The sequence below is a fragment of the Gorilla gorilla genome, chromosome 7, assembly GCF_029281585.2.
Source record: "Gorilla gorilla gorilla isolate KB3781 chromosome 7, NHGRI_mGorGor1-v2.1_pri, whole genome shotgun sequence".
In the NCBI taxonomy this organism is placed as follows: Eukaryota; Metazoa; Chordata; class Mammalia; order Primates; family Hominidae; genus Gorilla; species Gorilla gorilla.
Window position 1 is genome coordinate 32,163,808 of NC_073231.2, and position 27,296 is coordinate 32,191,103.

At 47.8% G+C, this 27,296-nt stretch overlaps 1 protein-coding gene across 1 annotated transcript in view; it reads right to left on the reverse strand.

Annotated features, from left to right (window-relative positions):
• The window catches only part of SCARA5 (scavenger receptor class A member 5), a 122,860-nt gene that overhangs the window by 75,487 nt on the left and 20,077 nt on the right, over positions 1-27,296 (reverse strand). The window contains exon 3 of the mRNA XM_004046832.5: positions 21,178-21,306. Coding sequence (XP_004046880.3) covers positions 21,178-21,306 — 129 coding nt within the window. The remainder of the gene's footprint in view (positions 1-21,177; positions 21,307-27,296) is intronic.

The window sequence follows — 27,296 nt, forward strand, 5'->3', positions numbered from 1 at the left end:
TACTGGTGCCTCCCTTATTCTCTATGAACGTAACTTTGATCACAATAGCTTTTGGTGGCAGGCATATCGCACACTGACTCATAGACTGCATCCTGCCAAACTCAAACCCTCAACCTTGCTTTAAAAACCGATGTCAAGCCGTGGCTTCCCCATTTTGTGGGGCACTACTTCATGTGTGTCCATATTAATTGACCAGGTCTAAGCTATCTCTCTGGGTTTCAGCCTTATTTTGGATTCTGATTCTGCATTCCTTTAAATGGAGTGCTGATCTCTGTGAACCACAAAGACAACAAAGATGTCATCTGGGATTTAACTACATAAAACAAAGATTTATGAAGCATACAGGTTGTGCAAAGCAGCAGGTTGGGTACAAAGAAATCAATAACAAGTAAATAAGACGTGAGTGTCAATCATAGCCTTCTGGAAGATAAGAACCAGGTCTTATACTTCCTTGGTCCCCTATAGCACCCCATGGTAGTGAGTATGTATTAGACACTTTATAAATGCCTGATTTGACCTCACATAGTAACCAGGCAAAAGGCTTAAACAGCCAGTCTCCTTAAGAGACGACACAATGAATAATCAAATGTATGGAAAGCTTGATGAGATTATTAGCTATCAAAGAAATGCAAATTTTAAAAAAGGAAATCTCTAAAAGTAATGGAACAGTGCTACATCATGCTGGCAAGACCGTGGTGAACGCTAATGTGTTTAAACGTTGCTGATGACTGTGCAAATATTTTTGGAAGGCAATTTGGCAAAAAGTATCAATAGCCATAAAAATGTTCACATCCTTTGCAAAATAGTCTCCCTCCTGGGAATTTAAGAAGTAACCCAAAAGAAGGGAAATGCTACAGCAGTGAGAAATTTATCACTCTCTTATTTGTAGCAGTGAAAACCTAGAGAAGTCGTGGATGAGCAATTAGGAACAATTAAATCATGGTACATTAACCAGATGAACTTTAATGAAGCTCTAAAAATGACAACCATGAAGTCCATGTAACAATGTGGGAAATGCATACACTATCACAGGAAGCAAGCACATACACACATAGGATTAAAAGAAAACCAGGATTCGTGAAAACAACCGACTTTAGAGGAGTGGAATTATGAGTGCAGCCTTCTTCTCTGAAGGGATTGGCTCCAGGATCCCCCACAGAAAATCCTCAGATGCTCAGGTCCCTTCGTTGGACCTCCTGTATTTGCTGGTTTCACATTCTCAAATTCAATCAACACGGATAGAGAGAGGACTCAAAGGAAACCAGCCCTGTTAGCACCTTGATCTTGGACTTGCAGCCTTCCTGAGAGAAAGTTATTGTTTAAGCCATGCAGGCTGCAGTATTTTGTTATGGCAGCCTCAGCAAACTAATACAGACTATAAGAGACAACCCAGCCAGACAGGGCTAATTTGGCTCTATCTAAGGGTAGGACCAGGAGCCCCGGGCACAGTGGATTATGGGTCATTGTAGGCACCACCAAGTGTGCCCAGGGCCAGAGAGAATCTGACGAGGCCTCCTTTGCCCTCTTCATCCCAGTGAGTGGAATGCCCCCCTTTCTGATTTAGGAAGGGGTGGGCCTTGGGCATCTGCATTTCAAATAACAACCCACCCCTCCCTGATTTCTGTTTTAGCAAACTCGTTGAACTGAGATCCTGCAGAATGACTGAATTCATGATCCCCTTAGCTTTTGTTTTTTTTTCACTGTTCTCCTTCAGTTTCTTCTGTCTCTCCTAGCGAACAGAGATCCCAGGTGGTCAGAATATCCTGTTGGGCTTTTTTTTTTTTTTTTTGAGAGGGAGTCTCGCTCTGTCACCCAGGCTGGAGTGCAGTAGTGTGGCTTTGGCTCACTGCAACCTCTGCCTCCCGAGTTCAAGTGATTCTCCTACCTCAGTCTCCCGAGTAGCTGGGACTATAGGTATGCACTACCACGTCCAGCTACTTTTTGTATTTTTAGTAGAGACAGGGTTTTGCCGTGTTGGCCAGGCTGGTCTCGAACTCCTGACCTCAGGTGATCCACCTGCCTTGGGCTCCCAGAGTGCTGGGATTACAGGCATGAGCGACTGCACCCAGCCTCTGTTGGACTTCCAAGGGCAAATTGGCTTAAAAATCCAAAGGGCAAGAGATTCTACTTCTGGGTACATGCCCAAAAGAATCGAAAGCAAGGGCTTGAACAGATACCTGAACACCCATGTTCATAGCAGTATTATTCACAGCAGCCGAAAGATGGGAGCAACCCAAATGTCCACTGACGGATGGATAAGCAGAATGTGGTCTAGCCAAGCAATGAAATAGTATTTAGCCTTACAAAGGAAGGAAATTCTGACCCCTGCTTCAACCTGGATGAACTTTGAGAACATTACGCTAAGTGAAATAAACCAGTCATAAAGGCTCACGCCTGTAATCCCAGCACTTTGGGAGGCCCAAGTCCGAGACCAGCCTGAACATGGCGAAACCGTGTCTCTACTAAAAAAAAAAAAAAAAAAAAAAAAGTCAGGCATGGTGGCACATGCCTGTGATCCCAGCTACTTGGGAGACTGAGGCAGGAGAATTGCTTGAACCCGCGAGGCAGAGGTTGCAGTGAGCTGAGATCACGCCACTGTACTCCAGTCTAGGTGACAGAGTGAAAAAATAAAATAAATAAATGATAGACAAACACCGTCTGATTCCACTGATATGGGGTCCCCAAGAGAAGACAAATCCATAGAGACAGAAAGTAGAATGGGGGTTGCCAGGGGCTGGGGGAATGAGGAGTTCAGGTCTAGTGGATGCAGTTTCAGCTTGGAGATACGAAGAGTTCTGCTAGCGGGTGGTGGCGATGGTTGCACGGCAATGTCAACACGCTTAACGTCACTGAAGCTTACACTTAAAAACGGTTAAAATGATCAATATTATGTTCTGTGCATTTCACCAGAATAAAGAAATTCTAAAAGGTAACTGAGGAGGGGAGCTGGGTGGGGTCGGGAGTGGAGGACAGATTTGGCCTCGGGCTGGGTTGCAGGCCTCCTCCCCAGGGTGAGGGCGGTGACTTAGGGGAGGGTCTGGCTGCTCCAGGCAAGCAATTACTCAGACTCAGCCTTGGCCACACCCAAGGCCACAAGATAGATGGGCCCTCTGGGAGGGAGGCAGCGAGGCCCCAGCTCAGCTTTCACAACTGAAGTCTCAGGACCTGGCTGGGAGCCACGAGCTGGAGCCTTCCTTCCCCTTCCCCTATCTTCTCTTCCATCAAATACAAAGGCAGCAGGGCCTGGGGCTGGGCCGTTCCACCGGCAGGTCAGGACTGCCAGGCCAGCCTTTCTGTCCACTGGGTGGAAGGGTGTGGCCCGGTTCCATGTGTTTGGGATTTGAGCAGCTAGGGGCCTGGAGAGCTCTTCAAACTGGCCAGTCCCACGGGGCTTGGTCGGTAACATTCCCCAGTCCCTCTCCAAGGAAGAAAAACAAACAGCTGAGCGCAGGAAGCCTAGCTGTGGGACTCGCTCCAAGACTGAAAGGGGAGGAAAAAACGATTCCAGCCCCAAACGCCTAGTTAAATTGAAAGCAATGGACTACAGACGGGAATGGGCACTTTTCCATAAGCCCCAGCTTTATCAAGGAAATTTAAAAATCCATCCTTGAGAGTTCACGCGTCTTGCTTTGTAATTTGCAATGTGGCATTATGGCCGTTTGTGTATATCGATGTGTATAGTTTATATTGCAAAAGCAGATATTATAAAAACCCACATGGCCAGGCTGAATGAACGAAGCACAAGCGGGTGGAGCCCAAAATTGGCTTGGTGCTAGTATTCTTTGTGGGAAGCCACCCTCCTTGTCCCTCACTTCGGGGTGCCTCAGTTTCCCTATCTACTTCTTGCTCAGATGCTGGTGGTGTGGTGGACAGAACAGTGAGCTTCAGGGGACCTGAGGCCCAGGCCTGTCTTGATCACACATGAGCAGAGCCCACGTGGCTCAGAGCTTGGCTTTCCAGCTAATCTGTATTTCCTCAGTAGAAGCCAGGTGGCAATCACAGGGGGACGGCGGGGATTAGTGAGATGGAGCTCTTGACCAGGAAACCAGAGTCAGTCCAGCTTTGACCGTAACCACCAGTGCCCTTTAAATTTAATCAGCAACTATTTATTTTCTCCTATGAGAACTATCAACCTCGTTGGACCTCAGTCTTCTCATCTGTGAATGGGGATAATAGTGTCTCCCTCAGAGCAGTGGGTGAGGCTCAAGTAACCTATTGGATGGGAAATATGATTATTACTGTAACTGTAAGGGTGGAGTTGGGTGAGGTTGGCAGCTACCATGTGGGAGCATGGGGGTCTTTGGGACACTATGGATTGAGTAGCTCAGGAATCAGGCCACTGTTGCCGCATAACTCAGCCTGGAAGCAGGGCAGGCAGATCGGAGAGCAGCAGCACTGCCTGACTCACCTCCTGTCCTCCTTCCACCCCGACCACATCCCAGCAAGAGGGCTTTTCCCCGTGGAAACTCACGCCCATGGTACCCGGAGCTGGATGGGAAAAGCCCCTGCCTGGCAGTGTCTCAGGTCTGAGTCCTCCCCTACAGCCTGCGCGGGTGCAGAAGGGGCCAGGGACGTGGGTCTGGCTCCTGAAGAGGCCCTGCAGGTTGCAGTGGGGTAGGACCCGAGGGGAGCCACTGCCCATCCACAGAAAGAAGGGCTGTTGCAGAAAGTTCTGGAGCTGGACTAAGTTGGCCTTGCTGATGGTGCTGCTAAGCATGAACAAGCAGGCTGGCCTTGGGCAAGTCCACCAGGGCCTGAGCAGAGACCTAGGGAGGCTCAGTAATGTGGCCAGCCCACCGCGGCTCCTTGTGGTGAGAAAGGGGCTGAGAGCCTGGAAACGCTGGGGGAATGCCACCCACTGGCCACCTGGGAGTGAGTCCTTGCAGCCAGGGCAGGTGCAGAGCCACCAAGGAGGGGAAGGGGTCTAGCACATCCTCCTGCCAACTGCATGCCAGCCCCAGGGGCTGAGGCGGGGACACCCACACGCTCTTTGCCATTAAACCACCTATGTCTGCGCTTTGACGCGAGCCAGACCTCGGGGTTGCCAGGAATATGCACGACTACCTGGAACCTGGTCCAGATCCCTGCCTTGTAAGGAGACCCCCACCCCACACACTCCCCCAATCCCATCCTTGAGCAGACCCTTTCCACACAGGCCTCATGCCCATGTTTGGGGGGCATCCCAGCCTGCACGGCCAACTCTAATCCCCACCTAATGCCGGCAAACAACCCTCCCTTTGTCACCCTCTGGCCAGCACCGTGGTTTCCCTCTCCCAGAACAGTCCAAAGGCCCTGGAAGAAAGCTGAGGTTTTGGGGAAGGGAATTCCAGTCCCAGGTCCCCAGAGCATGACCCAGAAGGAGGGACATGTGAGCTCCAGGTGCCATGTTCTTTTAGCCCTAAGGATGCCTCACCTTGTGGGTTGGGAAGCGGCCAGAGGGACAGTGTGCGGCCCTCTAACACATGGGGACTAGGGCAGGTACCTTGGTCTCAGGTACCTGAGACACTTAGCAATGCCTCGGAATCCAGTGCCAGCATTTTCCTTGAGCGTATATTAACAGACAGCACCTCTGTACCCATTCAACCGATCGGAACGAGCTCTGTGACAAAACTCCTATTTCAGCACTCAGCTTTATGGAAAAAAAAAAAAAAAGGTCAGTGTGGACTAAGCCATTTATTCCACAGACCTCACCAATAACTGCTGTTATAGTACCATACACAGGGACTCACCCCTTCCCAAGAGGAATGGTGCGTGCTTAATACATCATCTCATCTAGGGGTCTCCACGTTACTCAGAGGATGGTCTTAGGATCCCCACTTTACAGATAAGAAAACTGGTGCTCAAAGAGGTTTAGAAATTTGCCCAAACTCATAGAATTTTTTAAAAGAGCAGAATGGGTTTGAAATGCAAGTCCATGTAATTCTAAAATTTAGGCTAGTGAATGATACAGAGGGATTCATATATGTGCCCCCAGAAAGGTCACAGTTTAGTGTGGAGTCAGACACAGAAAACCGGTATCAATGCCTGAGCAGGACAAGAGCTGTGCTGAGTGGAGCAGGAGAGCAGTGTGGGAGCCGGAGCTGTGGTTACTCCCAAAGTCCAAGAACTGATCGGCGCCAATGGAGCTCTGAAGGTCCAGCCCAGAAATTCTCAACCCAGAGCCCCCAACAGAACCTTTAAAAAGCCCCAAAGTAGACATGGGTTTTCTTGGTGACCAACGAGTGACTGGTGACCATTGATGTGTCAAGTGGTCAGGCCCCCGAGGCTCACAGGGACAAGGCCTCCTGCCCAAGGTCACACAGCCTGTGGCAGTGCCGGGGTCAGGAGACCCAAGGCTGGACCTCCGGTGCAGAGGCCCGTCCCGTCCTGCACGGTGCCATCAGCGACTGCCCATGGCCACACGGTAAGGCAGAAGGCAAGTGTGCTCCACGCCAGGGAATGTGCCTCCTGTACCCAGAGAAGGAAGCCAAATCCTTCCTCTTCCTCATGCGGGGGAGGTTCCCTGAGACAAGGCTGGAGAAGAGGAGGTCCGGAATCCCTTCTTCCTTTCAACATTTTTTCACTGGGAATGACTTCGAGTGAACTCAAACACACCAGGGAATTCCAGTCCCAGGTCCTCAGAGCATGACCCAGAAGGAGGGACATGTGAGCTCCAGGTGACATGCTCTCTTAGCCCTGAGTGCACAGGGTGTTGCTTAGAGCAGGTCACTTTTGCAGGATAGTGTCCCATGCAAACTCATGTCCACCCAGAACCTATTCGGAAATAAACTCTTGGCAGGTGTAATCAAACTAAGATGAGGTTGTATTGGGTTGGGGTGGTCCTAAACCCAATATGATTAGTGTCCTTAGAAGAAGAGGGAGATCTGGACACAGAGACAGACATGTAGGGAAGAAGGCTGGATGTCGATGGGAGCGCAGATTTTAGCAATGCGCCTACAAGCCAAGAAACAAAGGGGTGGCTGGCACCCCCAGAAGCTGGAAGAGGTGAAGAAGGATCCTTTCCCACAGCCTCTAGAGGGAGTGCAGCCTTTGCTCATGTCTTTTTTGGACTTCCAGGCTCCGAGCTGTGAGAAAATAAATTGTTATTTAAAGCCACCCGGTTTGAGGTACTTTGAGCAGTCCTAGGAGATGGACACAGCTGGGCGGTTGTTTTCTGACCATCTGGCAGTTGGAGATCAAGGGTTGGGGTGGAGATCCCAGTCTTTATGGACCAAGTCGTTGCACAGGGAGTGGTCAGGGGGCTTTCTGCCTTCGTTGCCATCGCCCAGGGGACACAGGCTGCAGACCCTGCAGAGCTACTTCCCTTAGCCCTGTACTCTTCACTCCTCACAGCCAGCAAGACCTTCCTGTGGGCCTGAGAGTGACAAACCATGCAGAGAGGCAGAAAAATGAAAAATCCTGTCATTCCCTGCAAATTGGTGCAGTCTTTCTATTAAGCCTTAAACATATACCCACTTTGACAGCAATACCCCAAGTAGGGACCTATCCTGAGGAAATTATTGGCCGTATGGACAATGGATTGTGTGCAAGCATTGTTTATTGTAGTGAAACACTGTAAGACAGAGTGGATTTTTTTCCCACTCTCTCTTCACCCCTTTTCTAGTCGTAACACATACCCAGTTCCTTTTGGAACCAAGCACAGGCCAAGCCAGGATAACAGAAGGGAGCCTTTTGTCAAAAGTCAGAAAGAGAAAGAGAGGCAGGAACTCTTTTTTAGCACAAGAGTGCACAGGGTATTGCTTAGAGCAGGTCACTTTTGCAGGATAAATGTCAGATGCATGTGGATGTCAGACCCCGAAGCAGAGCCAGAGAGGGCTGCCCTGCATCCTTGCTCTCTTCCTACAGCCCAATCCAGAGGGAAAGCAGATGGCCCAAAGGCTGACAACCGGGGCCAAAGGCTAAAAGGAAGCCATGGAATGGAAGCATGAGGGAACCCAGGGGGCCAGGACATTGAAGAAACAAGGAGGCTCTCAAAAGATCAGGAAAAGGTGGCCTCTCAGGCTGTCTCGAGAGTCCGAAGCCCAGAAGCATGGGTGGGTGTGCTGCAGGAGCCCTTTGCTCTTCCTGCCCACGGAGGATGCGGTGGGCCACCCACTGGGGCCCCAGCTAAGGAGCAGCCCTACATCTCCTGCACTTGCAAGCTGTGGATTTTCATTGACCCACTGCTCTGTCCAGCCCCTCAGGTAGAGAGCTGGGTAGAGGGTCCAACAGTGGAGATTCAGTTTAAACAATGATGGTAACTCCATAAAGTGGATCTTATACCTTAGACGGTTATGTTATTAATTGAAGGGAGAAAGAAGGGAGGCTGCGATGAGAGGGGACAGTGAGTTTGGGTTTGGGCCTGTTGAATCGGAAGTCCCCAGTGCCCTTCACGTGGAGCTCTCTAGACGGCAGTTGCTAGCACACAAAGAAATCAGGACTCAGAGTTATGAGAACACACATGAGATGCGTGGCGAAGCCCAAAGGCAGACACAAGCTCCAAGACTCAGATCAAAACCCTGCGGTGTGCCCCTGACGGGAAGGAGGGTCGGGCCCATTGGGGGAGTCACCTTAGAAAAACATCGTATGGGAAATTTGGAGCATCTGAATATTGAGTTTATACCCAAAAAAGGTTGAAGATTTTTTTTTTTTAAATTGGCAGAGCAAAGCAATAGGCATCAAGAGCCCAGGGGAGCTCCAGAAAGTCGGGGTCTGCATCTGAGGAGCGGCTGAGACCCCAGAGGAGGGAGGCAGGGATTCCTGGGGGATTGGAGCCTCCGATGCAGGTCCCACTCTGCCACCCTGAGCAGGACACTTCCCCTCCCTGGGCCTCCGTCCCATTTACAAAGCTGAGGGCAGAACTCATCGTTCCCAGCTCTGACTGTATTGTCACCCTGTCTCTCCTTTGCTTGTGTCCTCAGGGCATTTACCCAGCTTCTGTCCCTGGCTCTTCCCAGGCACCAGGACCCTCTGCTGTCAGGGATCTTAAACCAGGAAAAGGACTAGAAGAGGCCAGCTGGCCCCTCCACCAGGGCAGTCAACACCATGCTGGGGGCTGTGTTCTCGGGGCGACAGAAGATTCCTGTGACCTCTTAAAAGGGTGGTCTTACGAACAACCCCAACAACATTAAGGAAATTGAGAGAATGTGAACCAGTAAACCTCCCACCCACTCCACCACGGTTTTCATTTCTCTAAACTCCCCTCCATCCTTTGCCCTTTGTAATATATGTGTGTTTGCACAGCAGCATTCACAGTGTATACACGCTAAGGGGTGCTCTTTTTTTCCCTTAACGCAATTTCATAAACACTCTGTCATGTATGTCATAGTTACATTTGAAATGGCTGCATAATACTCCTTTGTGTTAACTATCTTTTAAACAACGCTCTAAGACTGCACACGTAGGTTCTTTCCAGCTTTGAGTGATTATGAAGAATGTGGTTGAGTTTTATACATATGCCATTTTCTTTCTTTGTACTCATTTCCTGGAGACAAATAGAAGAGGATTTCTGAGCCAAAGCATATAAACTACTTTTATAGATCCTGAAAGGTCATTGACTTCCTTAAGGAACTGGCTTGTTTAGATGTGCTAAATGGCCGCAGCCAATGGTCAGGGGACAAGTGTTAATTGGTAAATAAGCAATGCCTTTCTTTCCTTGACTCCTCCCGGAAAGATGCCATTTTTCCAAAGCTCTGGCAGAGAATACACTGAAAATGTCTTACAGAAGACAGCCTGCCAGACTGTTGTTTTTGACAACAAGCAGGAGAAACAAAGTGCTTTGCAGAAGCACTCCATCCAGCGGAACTCAGCATGGTGGGGGCTCTGTAGGATCCACCACTTCCCACCCTCAGAGGTGGCATCTTGGCGTCCTACAAGTCACTTCTGACACCATTGTCACTGCCCACCCCATGTTCATCCAGGGGCTCCAGAGACCCCTCTAGAAATGGGGATCCCTGTGACCAGTGTTACTGGCACCCCCACTAGCTGACAGCTGAGCTCAGATTAGGACTCTTGCCAGACAGAAACACAGCGAGGGACCCTGGGAGATGTCCTATCATGCACCTCTTCCAGGGTTTCCCAGCAGGGCGAGACGGGAACACAGCAAGGGGCCACCCTACCCCCAGTTCCCTGCATCCCTTGGATTGCTCCAAAAAGGGTCTCAGAGAATATGAGGCCTCCAGAAGGAGCGTAGAGAAAGGCAGGCACCCAGGGATGCTGCCAGCTGCCAGGCCACTCTGGGCTGCACACAGGAAGGCCACACAGGCAAAGGAAGACTTGGGATTCCTGTCTCTGAGCTGGAAGCATGGGGTGAAGCTGAACATTGTCCTAACAAAACCAAACACACCATCTGCCTGGAGGTCCCAGCGAGGGGCCAGTAGGCTCTGCTAAAAACAGAGACAGACCAGGGAGGGCCACTGCCCTGCCCACCATTCCACCCTCCACCTCCTGAAGACTGAAGACTGGACAGGAATGTGAGAGCCCTTCTGCCTCCCCCTTTTCCCTCCTGGGTGCTTCCACCAAGTATTTGGTACCTACTTTTTCTGGAAAATTACCCATTGCTTATCTAAAATTCAAGTCACTGGGCTCCTGTATTTTTATTGGCTAACATTGGCAACTCTACGTGTCGACGACTGGAGGGGTGCAGGTCAGGGTGCTGGGAGCTCCTCAGGGCTTCTGATGCATGAACATGGGGGACAGGTGAGATACAGCTGGCAGCATGTACTGGTTTCAGGCAGATCATGGTGTCATTTACAGAGATGGAAAGGACTGGAGGAGAAGCAGGTTTGGGAGAGAAAAGTCAAGACTTCTGATTACACATTGGATTTGAGATGATGTTTGTTAAATAACCAAGTGGGGAGGCCACGAGAAGGTAGAATTCTGGCGAAGACAGAGATGGAATCTGATGGAACTTGATGGCAGTCACTAGAAAGAGAGTTCAGTTAAAGAGAAGAGGAGGAGGGTAAGGGTTGGAAAACTACCTATGGGGTGCAATGTTCAGTACTTGAGTGATGCTATTTGCACTAGAAGCTCACATCACACCATTACACAATATACCCATGTAACAAACCTGTACATACATCCCTGAACCCATAATAATATATATGCATATATAAAAGGAGAGAAAAGGGACAAGGCCTGAGATTTACAAGTAAAGCAGGTAGAGACGGGCAGCAACGGACACCTATGATTTCTTCCCTGAATTAAACTGGGACTTCTCAGAAACCTCTATTCTGAGATTTACAGGGAAATGTTTATTGAGGCCCTAGTATAAGCCAGGCATTGTGCAAAAGCACTTCATGTGTTATCTCACTGAATTTTCATCATACTGATGATCACTCATTGCTATCCTCATTTTACTGGTGTTTAAAAATGAGGTCCAGAGAGGCTTAAACAATTTCCCCAGATCACAGCTCATAAATGATCAAATACTTGACCTCAGGTTTTCCTGGTTCTCAAGCTTCTGATCTGCCCTGTGCTTGATAGCATATTTTATGCATATCTGCTCTGCCAGTCAGTATGATCCTCACAGCAGGGGCCTCTCTTTATTTCTCTTCCCATCTCCCTGTGTCTCATTCGGTGCTAGGCTCGTTGCTGGCACCCGGTAAGTGTTTGTTGTTTGGGATTTGATGGGAGAGGGCCCCAAGCCTTGGGCGAGGTCAGCCAAGACACGATGCCTGCAGGACTGTCACAGAAATTCCCAGAACTTATAACTTCTCTCCAAAAGGGTGGAGGATGGGAGCTCATTAGTTGCTCAGCTTCCATGCCAGTCCAAATTCAAAGCCCCCGGTAAATGGCAAAATCTGCCTGGTAGCTCTGGGCACACCCAGCAGAAGATAGTTCCAGAAATCAAGAGGAGAGGTGGGTTTAGGAGGCACAGAGGCCAAGCCATGGACAGGGAGGTGCAAAGCTGCAGAAGGAAGGGAGGGGTGGACTCAAGCCCACTCCCTTTCTCTTTTTGCTTAAATAGAAAAGCTCCTTTTCTTAGCAAGGGTTGGGCACTGCATGATGACTCTCAAGTTTCCTCCAATCCTGGCTCCTGGGATAGAAATCAAAGCACTTGACATGTTTCTCTTGATATTCAAAGCTGGATTACTGTGCAGTCTGTGGCACTTACACCCGGTTATAAATCACTTAACAAACACCAATGATACATCCCACCTGCCAAACACTGTTCTAGGTGGTTAACACGGATGAATTAATTTCATCCTCACCACAACACTTCGAAGTGGGCAGAGTAATCCCTTCTGCTCTGCTCTACAGATGAGGACATTAAGGATCAGGTAGGTTGAAAAACTTGTCTGAAGTCATATAGCAATTGGCAAAGTCACGGTTTGTACCCTGGCAGTCTGACTCCGGTGCCATGCACTTCACCACTGGGTGTTAGATTCTGCCTCAGACCAGCAGGCTCGGGTGGGAGAAGCCCTGAATTCACGCCATTCCCGGCTGCAGTCCAGGCGCCCATTCCCCAGCTGTGGGGCCATGGGCCAGAGCAGGCAATGCGTCTAAGTCTCAGTTTCCTCATTTATAAACTGAGCTATTTTCTGGATTCCTTAGGATTGTTGTAAGAATTAGATGACACAATGTATGCAAAAATCTCTGAAAACTATAACTTGCAATCCAGGGAGGAAGGATTAAAGGGCTAATTAGTGATCAGTAAAGCCTAGCATGGGGTTGGCAAATGGTTTTCTTGTGAAGGGCCAGGTAGTAAATATTTTAGGCTCTGCAGGCACACAGACTACTGAGCCTTGCTATTGCAGCACAAAAGCAGCCAAGCAGTACACAAATGGATGAGCGTGTCTGTGTTCCAGTAAAACTTTATAAAAACAGGTGGTGGCTGGATTTGGCTCTTTGCCTAGAAGGACTGCAGTGGGATGGAGCTGAGAGATGGGTGCTCTGCAGTGTCCTGAGTGCTGTAAGTAGGGCTTTGGCTGAAGCTCCAGAGAACAGGGAGTACTTGTCAGATTCATAGGCAGTGTTTCAGCTGTCTCTGCCCCCAACTTCTACCCGGCTCAGGCGTGGTCAGAGGCATCACCCTGGGCAGTGGAATCTTCCATGGGAAACTCAGGGTGTCAACTGGCTCTTGATCCCTTCTCCTCCCCCTCTTCTGGGGTCTGAGGTGAGACAGAGGTGCCTTCTGCAGGAGAAGCTCTGATGGCTAGGGCAGCCCGACAGAGCTGAGGTGGGGGCAGGGGAAGTACAGTGACCTGCCCAGGTGTGTGCAGTCTGAGTCTAAGGAAGAGGCTGGGGGGACTTCAAATGACCCTGACTCACCTCCCAGGATACAAGGGGTGAAATGCGTGCATGGGCTGGCAAGCCCTGGGTCATGTCCTCTCGGGAACTGCACGCGTGGCAGCAGGCTACAGAATGGGGACTATAGGGACATGGTTGGGACACTGGCTCCAACATGATTGATAGCACAGGCTGATTGTTAAAAATAAATGACAGATGTCCAAGTCCAGAGCCAAACAGATCCAACAGACTGCAATACCTGGCAGAAACCAGTGTGCTGACATCTAACTAGGATCGCTGACAAGATCTGCATTTAACTTGAAGCAACAAGACCAACAAAGCCAGTGGCACTGACACGCAATGGGGGAGCGCCTACTAAGCAATGGTTTCCTTTGAAAGAGATCTGGGGATGGGGTGAGGAGGAGATCTGACCTGATCATTGAGGGCTGCATGGTATTCCATCATTTGGATGTAGGGTCCTGTATCACTATGAGTGTCACTAGAAAGTCTCATGAGAGGCCAGGCGCGGTGGCTCATGCCTGCAATCCCAGCACGTTGGGAGGCCGAGGCAGGAAGATCACTTGAGGCCAGGAGTTTAAGACCAGCCTGGCAAACATGGCAAAACCCTGTCTCTACTAAAAATACAAAAATTAGCCGGGCTTGGTGGCATGCACCTGTAATCCCAGCTACTCAGGAGGCTGAGGCAGGAGAATCGCTTGAACCCAGGAGGCAGAGGTTGCAATGAGCTGAGATTGCACCACTGCACTCTAGCCTGGGTAACAGAGTGAGACTCTGTCTCAAAAAGAAAAAGAAAAAATAGTAAGTCTCATGAGAATTTAAACTAATATCAACATCCATGGTCACAGCCTGGCACACTCCCCCTGGGCTAGGCCACCCCAGGAGTGGTGTCTAATTCTGTTGACTACTCACACCTGGAGCCTGTTGGGAGGCTGGCTATTCTGTTGAGGCATTCAGTTTGATCCTTCCATTAATTACCTGCTATATGTGGCACATGATGGTAGGCAGTGGGAGGACAGCTATGAACAAGGTGTGGTGCCCTATCATGAAAGAGCTCTCCCGGACTAGGAGGAGAGCCGGCACAGAAACCAATCATTGCAGTACAGCATGGTGAGTGTGAAGACCGGGGCCCAAAGACACAAAGGTGGAGGAACTGGGTTCACTTTCCTTGGTGTTACCAACTCACTGATGAGCAATCGTGAGGATGAGGAGAATGCCTTGTTATGATATGATTTGTTCCTGCAAGAAGAACTAGAAACAGTGTATGGGAAAGTCAAGGAGGACAAGGAAGGGGTTTCTGTGACTCGCAGTTGTTTTTTGGGAAAAGCACAACACCATGTCTGTCTGGGAAGTCAGGAGGGAGGTTGCAGGAGACGCCCACTGAAGCTAAGCATCTCCGTGCCATGGGTGGAGCCATTGCTGGCTGCATCGCTCCCTCCCCTAAAGAGCTACAATCCTGGAAATGCTGTTCTGTTCCTGTTTCTTGGCTTACTGAGCCCTGCGCTGTCACGGTACCTCAAGGACCTCTCCAACAATGTCTCCAGGCTTCCCTGTGTGTTTATTGGAAACATGTGCATATGGACACATACTGCACTGAGCCCAGTTCTGTTTATAGACAAAGTTACTGGGTGTTCAGGCTAAACAAGTAGGTCTGTAATCCTTTGCTATTCTGAAAGCAAACTGTCTCTGATTGTGGGAATAATAATATCAAATATTTCTGGAGCACTTTTTTTTTTTTTTTTTAAGACAGGATCTCGCTCTGTCACTGAGGCTGGAGCACAATGATGCAATCATGGCTCACTGCAACCTTGAACTCCTGGGCTCAAGTGATCCTCCTACATCAGCCTCCTGAGTAGCTAGGACTACAGGTACATATCACTATATCTGGCTCATTTTTTAATTATTCGTAGAGATGAGGTCTCACTATGTTGCCCAAACTCATCTCAAACTTTTAGGCTCAAGCTATCCTCCTGCCTCGGCCTCCCAAGAGCTGCAATCACAGGCATGAGCCACTGTCCCAGCCTACTGAGTACTTACGTGCCAGGCACTGAAAGAGTTTTAATTTTTCATGTATTATTTAATTCAGTCCTCACAACAGCCCCATGGGGTAGGCACCACGATCAACCCATTGTACAGATGAAAAAACCAAGTCCCTTGGAGGTTAAATTATTTGCCTCAAAATGATAGAGCCATGCCATAGTACAGCCTGGATTTGAACCCAGAAGTCTGGCCTCAAAGTCCATATCCTGAAGAGAATATAGCTACTCCCAGAATGCTTGAAAGACACAGAGAACAATAGAAGTATCATGTAGCCCATTGTTTTTCAGACTACAGCTTATATCCTGTTCATGAATTATGAAATAAATGAATGAGTTGTGATCATGTTAAAAAAACATAAATAGAATAGAGTAGAAAGGCATTACAAATTTAAGTATTATCTCAGCTATGCTTATATGTGTGTACTGGTTGTGTAGGTCATGGTAAAAAATGAGACCACCAATCTTGCCCAATTTGCTCACTTTACAAATGGGTGAACTCCCATTCAGACAGCAAAGTGATGTTCCCAAGGTTACAGAGCCTTCACAGATAACCTGGGGCTAAACCCTAGGTTATGCTATCAAGGTTAATTGACTGCAAAGAAAACGAAGAAAAAGTAAGAGTGACGATGCTAATAACAGTGGTAATACCAATGCCAGCAATAACAATAGCTACTACTCCAAATCTCATGTTGAAATCAGATCCCCAGTGTTGGAGGTGAGGCCTAGTGGGAGGTCTTTGGACCATGGGGGTGGATACCCTCATGAATGTCTTGGCATCCCCCTCATGGTAATGGTGAGTTCTTGCTCCATTAGTTCACACGAGAGCCATTTGTTTAAAGACGGTGGACCTCCTCCTTTCTGTTTCTTGCCACATGACGTGCCTACTCCCCATTGTCTTCTGCCATGACTGGAAGCTTCCTGAGGCCTTACCAGAGACCAAGGAGATGCTAGTGCCATGCTTGTACAGCCTATGAAACCATGAGCCAAATAAACCTGTTTTCTTTATAAGTTATCCCATGTTAGGCATTCCTTTTTAGCAATGCAAAACAGACTAATATAGGGAGTACGCTGATTTCCCCCGTTTTCAGAGAAGGGAGTTCTTGGCCAAGTGCCTCGGCCAATGTCACATAGCTGGTGATAGAGAAGCCAGGGTTCCAACTCAGACAGGCTGGCTCCAAAGTCCCTACTTGTAACCAGCGTGAAGTCTACACGGTCCTGCCTGTCTCAATATTCTTCTAATGTCAATGCAGTATATAACATGGTAGATGTGTTAATATAGTTAATCACACACCTGCCACTTCTACTAGCTAAATGTCCCTGCGTAGCAATTCCATATTCATCTCAATTAGGTACTTGGTTAAAACTGAAATAATCATCTTTTTTTTCTACAAATATTTTCTAGATTCCCTTGTCTCTGTCATTCATTCACATATTAAAAACATCATGCATTGGGAGAATCAAGTAGAATAGGCAGAAATTTTTGTAAAGATAAAACTGTACATAACACCCTTCCTTGTTCCATAAAGAATTAAGGCAATTCACAAGGATACATTAACTACACTAAGATTAAAGTAGATGAGATCCAGGTAAAGAAGATCAAGTAGAGAGACCCCGAATGAAGCCAGGAATGAGACTAACACAAAAATGCTTTCCTTAAGTCTCTACACTTGCTGCAGGTGGACCACAATTCTGTCCCCAGGTTTTTGTTTTAATGACCTTCAAATTCACATATCCCCATACGAGGGATGACAGCTGACTCTTAAGTTTGTGTTAATTACCTCCTTGAAAGTAATTTTAAAGACTTTCAGATTCACAGTCTCCATAAGGTGAAAACAAATTCCTCAAGGAACACATAACTCCTTCTATGACTGAGACAGAAAATAATTGGTGCATGAGTCCCCTGAGTACGGCATTGTGTAATGCAACAAATAACATCCTCAACATCATTCTTACAATAAGCACAAGGGGTGAAATTTCACAGGGTTGTTTCTGACAGAGTGTCCCAATAAAGGATGATGGCATTATGCTCCTATTCCCAAGATGCGTGATACAATCAGGAAGCTACAGTGTAGATGGACATGGGCTCTGAGCATATTGTTCTTTCCTGCAAAGTCCAGGGACAGACCTGCTTGAAACAAGGTGATCCAAAAAAGGGATACTCAGTTCAAAGCCAGGTGGACAACTCTCTGCAGGCCAAGGCTTTCCCCAACCATTCCAGCCCTCAGAGATTGGGCTCTCCTTTGTATAATTTGGCAACAGCAGAAACTATGTCACATTGCCTGACAATGGATGTACGTGTTCATGATTTTAAACCCTCCTGTGCAGGGCCTACATCTCATGACGTTTTATTCCTAGGGCTTGTCCCTTTGCCCTGCACTCACCGAACACTCATGAACAAATTCAGCACTTGTTGAGGATGATGATGACAATGACCGACTGGTGCTGTTAGAAAAGAACTAATTTAAGGAGGAGCCCATATTTCCCTAGGGACTCTCCCTGTAGACCAGTGGTCTTGCTACATTGCTGCGATGCTGCAGCCTCACCCCACATTCGAATCCCAGATCTTTTCACTTCCCCTTTCTGCTGCTTCGTTTCCACAGTGAGAATTCAGACTTATCTACAGAGCTGTCTCAGGAAAGGGGAAGAAGAGATGGTTCCTGATGACCACACCCAGTCACCACAGTGACTGCCTAGAAGAGCCATAGGTAAAACTGAGCTCCCTCTGACCCTTTAATTCTATTGCAAAGGACATCTTGCCTGAAGTGCTGGATTGAGGACCCCCTGGCCACACGACCAGGCAATCTCAATTCTTTAGTTCATGAACTTAAACCTGATGGTCTCTACTGTTCAAAAATGAATCGGGAACAGAATGAAAACATAATAGGGAACTGTCAGCCAAGGGTAATAATCAAAATGTGTTGAAGAGATAGAAAAGCTGAGAGGTATTGGAGGTACGAGGAGGCTCTTGCCGTCTCCTTGGGAGATGATGAAAGGCTATGAGCTAAGGGAAGAGAACCCAGCGCCAGCATGGGATTATCAGAGTAAAGCTCCCAGGAGGACACTGGTCAGGTTGGATGATAGGCAGAATCGAATTGATAGAATAATTTGGGTGGTGGCCGGATTAACTTTCAAACAGGTAAACTTGGATAATGCATAACTTTAAGTACATGTTTGCCTTTTACTTTCAGTATTTGGACAAGAAGATGAATTGAGAGAAGTCCTATGTGGGGCTTATAAGACTCATATTTTGGTGTAGTTTGATTACAGATTTTTCATACTGGGAAACAGTAAGAGTAAGCATTTGCACACCGAGATGTTACCAATCCCATATTCAGATATGGCACTGGGTTGCAGTGGACAATTTTGTCATCCAGTTGTAGGAGCTATGAGATTTGCATTGACAAGGAGGTTTTAAGAATGGTTTAAATGGATCTCCTGTGCAAGGTGACCTCTCTGGGCACAGACAGTGAGTTCTACCCAAGAAGGGGAAGCCCTCTCCCATGGCAGGACACACAACAGAAGGCCAGGCAAGCTCTTCTTCACACTGGACTGTGGATCTCCCCTGACCCCTGATCTTGGTATCTCTGAGAAGGAGCATCGCTGAGGTCTTCAATCAGGCAATCTAAAGAAACCTCTCTAAGATCAGACAGAGCCTCCTTAAAGAACCTCAGACTTGTCCACCACCTTGCCAAGTCCCTTTCCTATGCTGCCCTCACCAAACCTCCCCCAGAGGCCAGCATGATTCTCCAGACAAGAATCTGGGGAGGTAAGAGCGGCCACACACCCAGGGCCAAGAGATCAGGTACGACATTGTTGCACCAGCTCCGTCCCAATCCACCCCAAATTTTTGTTCAACACAGGCAATGTGGTACCCAGAAACTTCAGGTTCAAAGATAATTATAATGATCAGAAAAATGCTGGAACAATTAAGGAGGTATGGCAACATTTCTATTAGATTGGGAAACCATGTTCCACCCTCCTTTCTGAAGCTTCCAGGACGTCATTATAAACCTCATTCAATCTCCAAGCCAGGAGAAAGCCTTTTTTTCATCATACTGGACGGCACTACTTGTTAGCAAACTGTCCTTTATTTTGAATGGAAATCTGTCTCCTAATAACATCCACCTGTTGGTCCTAGCTCTGCCTTCTGGGGTCACATAGAGTATGTCTACTCTTTCCACATGGCAGCCATCCAGACACCAGAAGAGAACCGTCACTCCACTGCAACTCTTCTCTTCCCCAAGAGACGATGCCCTTCCAGGACCTCCAGAGTCCTGCCCCAAACCCCCCACCAGCCTGGTCCCTCTCCTCCAGACCCCCATCTGTCACCTAAAAGTTCCTGTTCTGCAGAGCTTTTCTGCATCTGTCACCTAAAAGTCCCTGTTCTGGTTTCCTGTTGGGCTGGAATGCTTTCTGAACATTCCAGAAATTTGTTATGGTCCTCGCAGCCAAACCCACAAAACTCAGATCCCAAGCTCTCACCAAGCAGCCCGAGAACATGTTCAAATCCTCCTCTGGCCCACTCGGCCTGCGAGGGACACTGCTGGCCCCTGTCCTCTGGTCCCAGGGATGAATCATGAGGTTCTCTCATTGTTGCTGTTGGCTGCCCCTCAGGTTGCTCATTGGTGGGACAGACTCCACCCCAATGTCTTTGCCCTAAGTGTGGAAACCTGAAGGCTCAGGCAGCATTGAACACCCCATTACATCACCCAACTGACTAGTCCCGCTTGACGGAAAGTGAGTCAAGACCGGGGAGGTCCTGGCCATTTGCCTCAAAATTTCCAGCAAAAGGTCATCTATCTGAAAGGGCTAGACCTCCAGATTCCTGCCCTGGGCTTCACCCGAGGGCCCCTCCCACAGTGCTCCAAGTCAGCTCGGCCTGGCCAGCAGCCTCGCTCCCACCAACTCCACCTGCTTCATGCAGCAGCCGCACCTCCCTCTATGTGCCTGCTCTGTCACCATCGCATTGGGCTACACCCTATCACAGTGCCCGCTGCATTCTGCCTTGAGGCAGGGCTCTATCTGCATGACCCTGCCTCAGTTCCTAGGCTGGGGGCTCCTTGAGAGAAGCCCCTGGGTCCTATTTAGCTGTGCCCCCAATCTTAGCATGGAGCCTGCTGCAAGGCAGGTACTCATGTGAGACATGTCGGGTGGAAATAAACTGATCCCTCAGCCTTACTTGTGTCCAGTCCTACCTACCTCCACTGAGAAAGGTGGGAACTGAGCAGCCCTTCCTTTCAAAGGGAGTCAGGAGAAGACCACTACAGCCATCTGCTTCACCATCTGTCTTCATAGGGACTACCTATAGATGATGAGCTGGGCTGCTCACAGCTTGGGGCCAACAGGCTCCTTCATCCCTTCTTGAGTCCATGAGCTCTCCTTCTCCATGGCTGGAGAACATGCTAGCCCTAGCCCATCGCCTGCCCATCTCAAAAGATAGAAATTGGTAAGGAGAGCCTGGCTGAATTGGGGCAAACCCATTCTACCTACAGTAACTGCAAAGGGCAGCAGGTTTACCAGGAAGCAAAGTGCCTCACAACTATTTTCATGGCACCCCAGGACCAGAAGCTTAGACAATGCCCAGCCTTCTCAGAGCAAACCATACCCCGGAGGCCCAGGGAGGCCCAGTGTAATGCACAATGCCCCACAATGATGCAAGAAAAGTCAGAAGCCACTCCAAGCAGCTAGGTCTCTACTGCTGGTCTCTTTGATTCCACAAGCTCACATAGCCCCTGCCAGCTACTCCCACGCAAAACAAGCAATACTACTGAAGAGCTTCTTCCTTCTTCCTCTATGGTTTCCATGGTGACAAGGGCAGTGTTTGGGCTCATGACAGTGGGAATGAAGAGTGGAAGCTCCAGGTCTTCCTTCCTCATCCCCAAAGACCATGACAAAAATGGCCTGCTCTTACCTGCTAAGATGAAGATGCCCACAAGAATCAGGAAGACCAGCAGGTAGAGCCCCAGGACAGCATGCTTCAGGGCCGACAGGGACCCCAGCTGGGTACAGCAGATGCTTGCCCGCCGTTTGTGACATGGACCTGGACAATAAGGGTAAGAGGAGGAAGGAAAGAAGACACTTAAAAACCCCATAAGCTCTTTTCTTTTTTGGTCTCATCTCTCCCTGATGCACGCAGATGTTCATGTTGAACTTCTCACATCCCTTTTGCATGTCTAGAATGCAGCCATCTGATGGGGAGCTTTCCAGGACCATCACATTCAGCCTCTAGCTCTCCTCCCACTCTCTGTGTTCATGATCAAGCTAGATCACATGTCCACAGCTCACATGCTCACAAAAACCAACTCTTCTTGAGCTAGTCCAAGCAGCAGAAAGACCTTGAAATAGTCTTGGATATGTGGCCTTTACAAAGTGTCATTGTCCCATGGGATCCAGGGAACATAAAGAGAAATTAAAACAGGAGTTGCAAACTCAAACTTCTACAGTGGCTGGGGAGGTATGGGAATGAGAGAAATGGGCCCAGTGGGACTGTGGGGAGGCCAATGGCACGTGCCTGCTCTGGCAGAGGCTACTATGCAGGGATGAGTAGTGGGTGTGGCCAGATCCAGAATTTTCTACATCTATTTTTAAGTGTTGGCAACTAATTCATCAAACACAAAACACTGGGGAGTGTAAACAAAACACATCTGTAAGCCAGTTCTGACCAGCTTGCAACCTTGCATTTAGATTTGCTAGAAAACATGGTAACCTCATCCTGTGACACTCCTCAGCTTCTGCTCAAAATGGAACAGGGAAATATCATTGCTGTAGTGGCCTTTTGGGCCATGTAATTCAACCCCTTTGTTGTACAGATAAAGAATGTCAAATGTCAGTTAGCGGCAAATCCGGCCCCAGGACCCAGGTTGATTTTTAGCTGAACTTGTCCTTCAAGGTGGCCTTCTCAGATGGCCCATGCAGAGGCTTACTGATCTCCAGCTGCTCTGTTGACTGGAAGTGGAAAGAAGGGATCCTCTCCCTGATGTTAGCAGGGCATGTAGGAATCACTGGGTGGGGGCGGGGGGGGGGGGACGGCAATTTTTTAAAAAATGCTTATCCCTTTAATGCTTGTTCCTTACCCCCTGTGGGTAAGACCCCTCTCCAGAAGGACTGTCCCCACTTCAAGAGTGTCACTAACTAAGGCCAGGCACGGTGGCTCACACCTGTAATCCCAGCACTGTGGGAGGCCAAGGTGGGTGGATCACTTGAGGTCAGGAATTCGACACCAGCCTGGCCAATATGGTGAAACCCTGTCTCTACTAAAAATACAAAAATTAGCTGGGCGTGGTGTCGCGCGCTTGTAATCCCAGCTACTTGGGAGGCTGAGGCAGGACAATCACTTGAACCCAGGAAGCAGAGTTTGCAGTGAGCTGAGATCACGCCACTGCACTCCAGCCTGGGTGTCACAGTGAGACTGTCAAAGGAAAGGAAAGGAAAAAGGAAAGGAGAGGAGAGGAGTGTCACTAACTGGAGTGGGCAGAAAAAGGTTGTCAAGAGAGGCTAAAATAATTGATATTTAGAAAACATCTTGAAGGATAGTACCATGTTTGCAATTCCTTCATAGGTTCCCATTTGCAAGGATACCTCAAAGGTTACATGTATCACCTCCCAGGTATCATTACTACCTCCTTGGCCTCATGAGGTTTTATGACCACAAGGAAAATGGTGGTGACTATTAGTACCTTACGATCCACACTGCCCTGGTCCCCCAGAGGTATTGTTATATAAGGAACATTTTCTCACTCATTGACTTCATTTTATTACAAATACTGCTGTTAAACCAGCTAAACAGAGCTATTACATAATATTTCCATAAGACATTGGGTGCAGTGTCAAGCAAGTTGTCAATGACTATTCTCACTCATCCTTACATTAGCAAGTTTTGAAGAGTTGAGCTGATTTTCCGCTAAGACAAAATAGAGCACATCTTTCTAACTCACCCTAAACCTTTTCTGGGATTTTCCATCCTTTACCATACACTAGGCTCTACAAAGGGTTTTGCTCCTAAATATGTAGGCTCCTGGTAGCATTTCTTTTATTTTTTTCCTTCTGGTGAGAGCCACTAGCTGTCTGGTTGCAACTTACCAGAGAAAACTCTGTTCCTCTCAAGAGTCAGAGTGGCAGGTATAGCATTGAATAATACTATACAAATACTGGTTTCATTCTCATGGTGGTAGTTTCAGCTCTCCTGCTCTGAGCCCTGCTGTCTCCTTAGCCTCATGACAGAATAGGAGGAGGAAAATCACACAGCCGTGAACACAGTTAACTTCAAGTTTGCCTTGGTCATCTTCATATGTGTTGCTAGTTCACTGTAGGAGTGGGTCAATGTGCAATGATGTCTATTTTTTCCCCATTAAAAAGAATAGTTCCCTTGCCCTCTACCTGAGGCTTCTATTTAATAGCAAGCACCTACTTGTGACAGGTGCCTTAGTCAACCAACACGCAGAACACAGACCTTCCTTTGAGAGAGTTTAGTTCTTTGAGCAAGACTTGGTTACTTTGTGCATTAAACCAAGTATATTTTAAATAGAACATAATGAGGGTTTCAAATAGAGGTTTCCCACAAATGGTTAGACAAGCAGAACATGAATGATCTGGCAAGGCCCTTAGAGAATGATTGCAAGGGAAAGAAGACAATTTAAGACAACGACAAGTCACAAAGGCTGCCCAAAACACATTTATGGACTTTTTTTTTTCCAAGTGGCAGAAGCATGTTAGCCGGGTAAACCTTTCAAATTATTTAAACTTAGCAGAAGATTACAAACACTCCAAAATGATCCTATCAGCAAAGCCAGGGCAAAACATATGCCTACTTTTTTGTTAAAAATAATTTTTTAAAAATGCACTATCAAGCCATGACAAGACATGGAGGAATGTTAAATGAGTAATTAACTTGGTAAAATAAGCCAATCTAAAAAAGCTACATACCGTATGATTCTAACTATGTGATATTCTGGCAAAAACAAAACTATGGAGTCAGTAAAAAGATCCGTGGTTGCCAGGGATTGGGAGGGCAGGAGGGATGAACAGGCGGAGCACGGGGGATTTTCAGGGAAGTGAAACTCTTCTGTATGATACTGTAATGGTAGATGCATGCCCTTAGACATTTGGCCAAACCCACAGAATGTTCAACACCAAGAGTGAACCCTAATGTAAATGATGGGCTCTGGGAGATAACGATGTGTCAACATAGGTTCACTGATAGTAACAAATGCACGATTCTGGTGGGGATATTGACAGCGGGGGAGGCTGTGCAAGGGAAGGGTGGCAGGCGGGGTATATGGGAATGTTCTGTACTTTCCATTTGCCTTTGCTATAAATCTGACACTACTATTAAAAAACAAAGTCTATTAAAAATAAAAGTAGAGCTTTTGACTTAAGGATTGTAGGCGTAAAAACTTTAACAGGCATTTATGGAACATCCACTGTGGAAAAGCACCACTCTGGTAGCCAGCCTTCAAAATAGCCCCCACGATCCCAGCACCTTCTGCAATCAACCCCCTTCCACGTTGTACCAGGATTGGTCTGTGTGACCAATAGAATATGGCAGAAGTAATGGTGTGTCACTTCTGAACTGAGACAAAAGACATGCAGCATCCTTCTGGCTCACCCTTTGTCTCTTGGAACCTTTGTTTGAGGGGAAGCCAGCTGCCATGTCATGAGCGCCCACAGAGAAGCTTATGTGGTGAGGAACTGAGGGCTTTGGCTGACAGCCATGTAGGTGAGTGAGCCTCTAAGGAGATCCTCCTGCCAGGTCAAGGCTTCTGATGATGGCAGCCTGGCCAATATCTTTACTGCAACCGAGGTAGGAGACAAGATTCAACTCCAGAGGCAGAGCTCAGACACCAGACCAACCTGAGGACTAGCTAAAAAAGGGACGAGGCAGGAGCAGCTTTTCATAAGACACACCCACCCACCAAAGTGCCATGTTGTTTACCATTGCCATGGCAACCCCCAGACATTACCACCCCTTTCTATGGCAATAACCTGACAACCCAGAAGTTGCCACCCTTTTTCTAGAAGTTTCTGCATAAACTGCCCAAAATTTGCATATAATTAAAAATGGGCATAAATAGGCCTCTAGAACTGCCTCTGAGCTCCTGTTCTGGTCACACTGCCTATGGGGTAGCCCTGCTCTGCAGGGAGCAGCACCTCTGCTACTGCCGTGCACTGCCACTTCAATAAAAGTTACTAACACCACCGGCTCACCCTGGAATTCTTTCCTGGGCAAAGCCAAGAACCCTCCAATTTTGGGGCTTGCTCCTCCTGCATCACAACCTCTTGAGAAAGCCTGAGCCAGGACTACTCTGCTAAGTTGTCCCTGGAGTCCTCCCAGATTATATAGACATATGCGTGTGCAAAATTTATCTGAAAAAATTAACAAAATTTTGGCTTTTAAAAAAAAAACCCACGACTTCCTCAGAAACTGCAAGAGGAATACATTTGTTTTATGCTGCTCAGTATTGGGGTAATTTGTTATGTGGCAATAGATAACTAACACACTTATGATAGATGCTGGGGAATACAAAGATGACACACTGTGGGAGGGAGAGACTTTGTTAGCGTCATTCACTTCCAACTGCCCATCTCCCAGGCCACTGCCTGGCACATAGCAGATGCTCAAAATATTTGTTGAGAGATTAAGATGCAGCCATTTCCTTTCAGATGCAGCCTTGGGAGGGGAAGACGATGCATAAAAGGGTAATTGCAATACAGAGAAGAATGAGGTCGGTGCGGCAGGGAGCGGTGACACAAGCAAAGTGCTCCCTGCACAGGTGGCGATGCATTCGGTGCCAGAGGTAGTCACAGAGTCTGCATGGAGGATGCCACAATTCACCAGGGTGTGAAGGACAGCCCTTTCTAGATGGGCTGAACTCTGTTCTCTTTGTCTTCACTTCATAGTCCAATGTACAGGACTTATAAATTTGAAAACAGTGACTTTAAGGAGCAAACAGTCTTCCTCTCTGTGTGAACCATTTGCAGGAAGTACCAGACAAAGCTGTTCATGATTAACAGGTTGTCTGCAGACACAAGCACACACAAGACCAGAGCGCTGGAGAAAATGGTCAACAACCACTACGACAACAACAGGAAGAAGAAAAACTCTCCCAAGCTCAAACAGACTCATGGGAAAGATTCTTCCATTTTGCAGTGGCCTCCAGAAGTGAGGGTGGCATCTGGAAGGTCAGGAAGCCAAGAGGTCTAGAGAGGGCAAGGCCAGTGGCTCTGAGCAAATAAATAGAAATGAACAGTGACTTGCCAGAAGAGCCCAGAATGCCAGGCTGGGAGACGTTGTTCATCTCAGTGTGGAGCACGTGGCTGCTTGATTGCTGGGAGCAGCAGGTAGATGGTTTCTCCTCTGTAGGCATCCTCCCCTGCATACAGCCTGCACAATCTTGCCATAGCGGAGTGTCCCTGGGCTATTACTTTCTTAACATCACTCCACTTAAATACATTTAAACTTAAATTTGTTTGGAAGGAAACTTTATCATCGTAAGTGGAAAATTAGTATCTTCCTATTATACATTAAAATAGATACCTGGCTGGGCCCGGTGGCTCACCCCTGTAATCCCAGCACTTTGGGAGGCCGAGGCAGATGGATGACCTGAGGTCAGGAGTTCAAGACCAGCCTGGCCAACATGGTGAAACCCTGTCTCTACTAAAAATACAAAAATTAGCTGGGCATGGTGGCAAGCACCTGTAACCCCAGCTACCCAGGAGGCCGAAGCAGGAGAATTGTTGGAACCTGGGAGGCAGAGGCTGCAGTGAACCAAAATCCTGCCATTGCACTCCAGTCTGGGCGACAAAGTGAGACTCTGTCTCAAAAAAAAGAAAAGAAAACAAAACAAAACAAAAAAACAAAAAACAAAGTAGACACCTTAACAGATTTATGCCTGTGTATCAGAGGCATCTTGAACACCATTATGCTGTATGTGGCCACATCCTGGGAAACACTGACTTTAATGAAAGTAACTAAGTCACAGTTCAGTGACATATTGCAAGAAGAAAGTTGATACACACCGAGGAATTTCATTT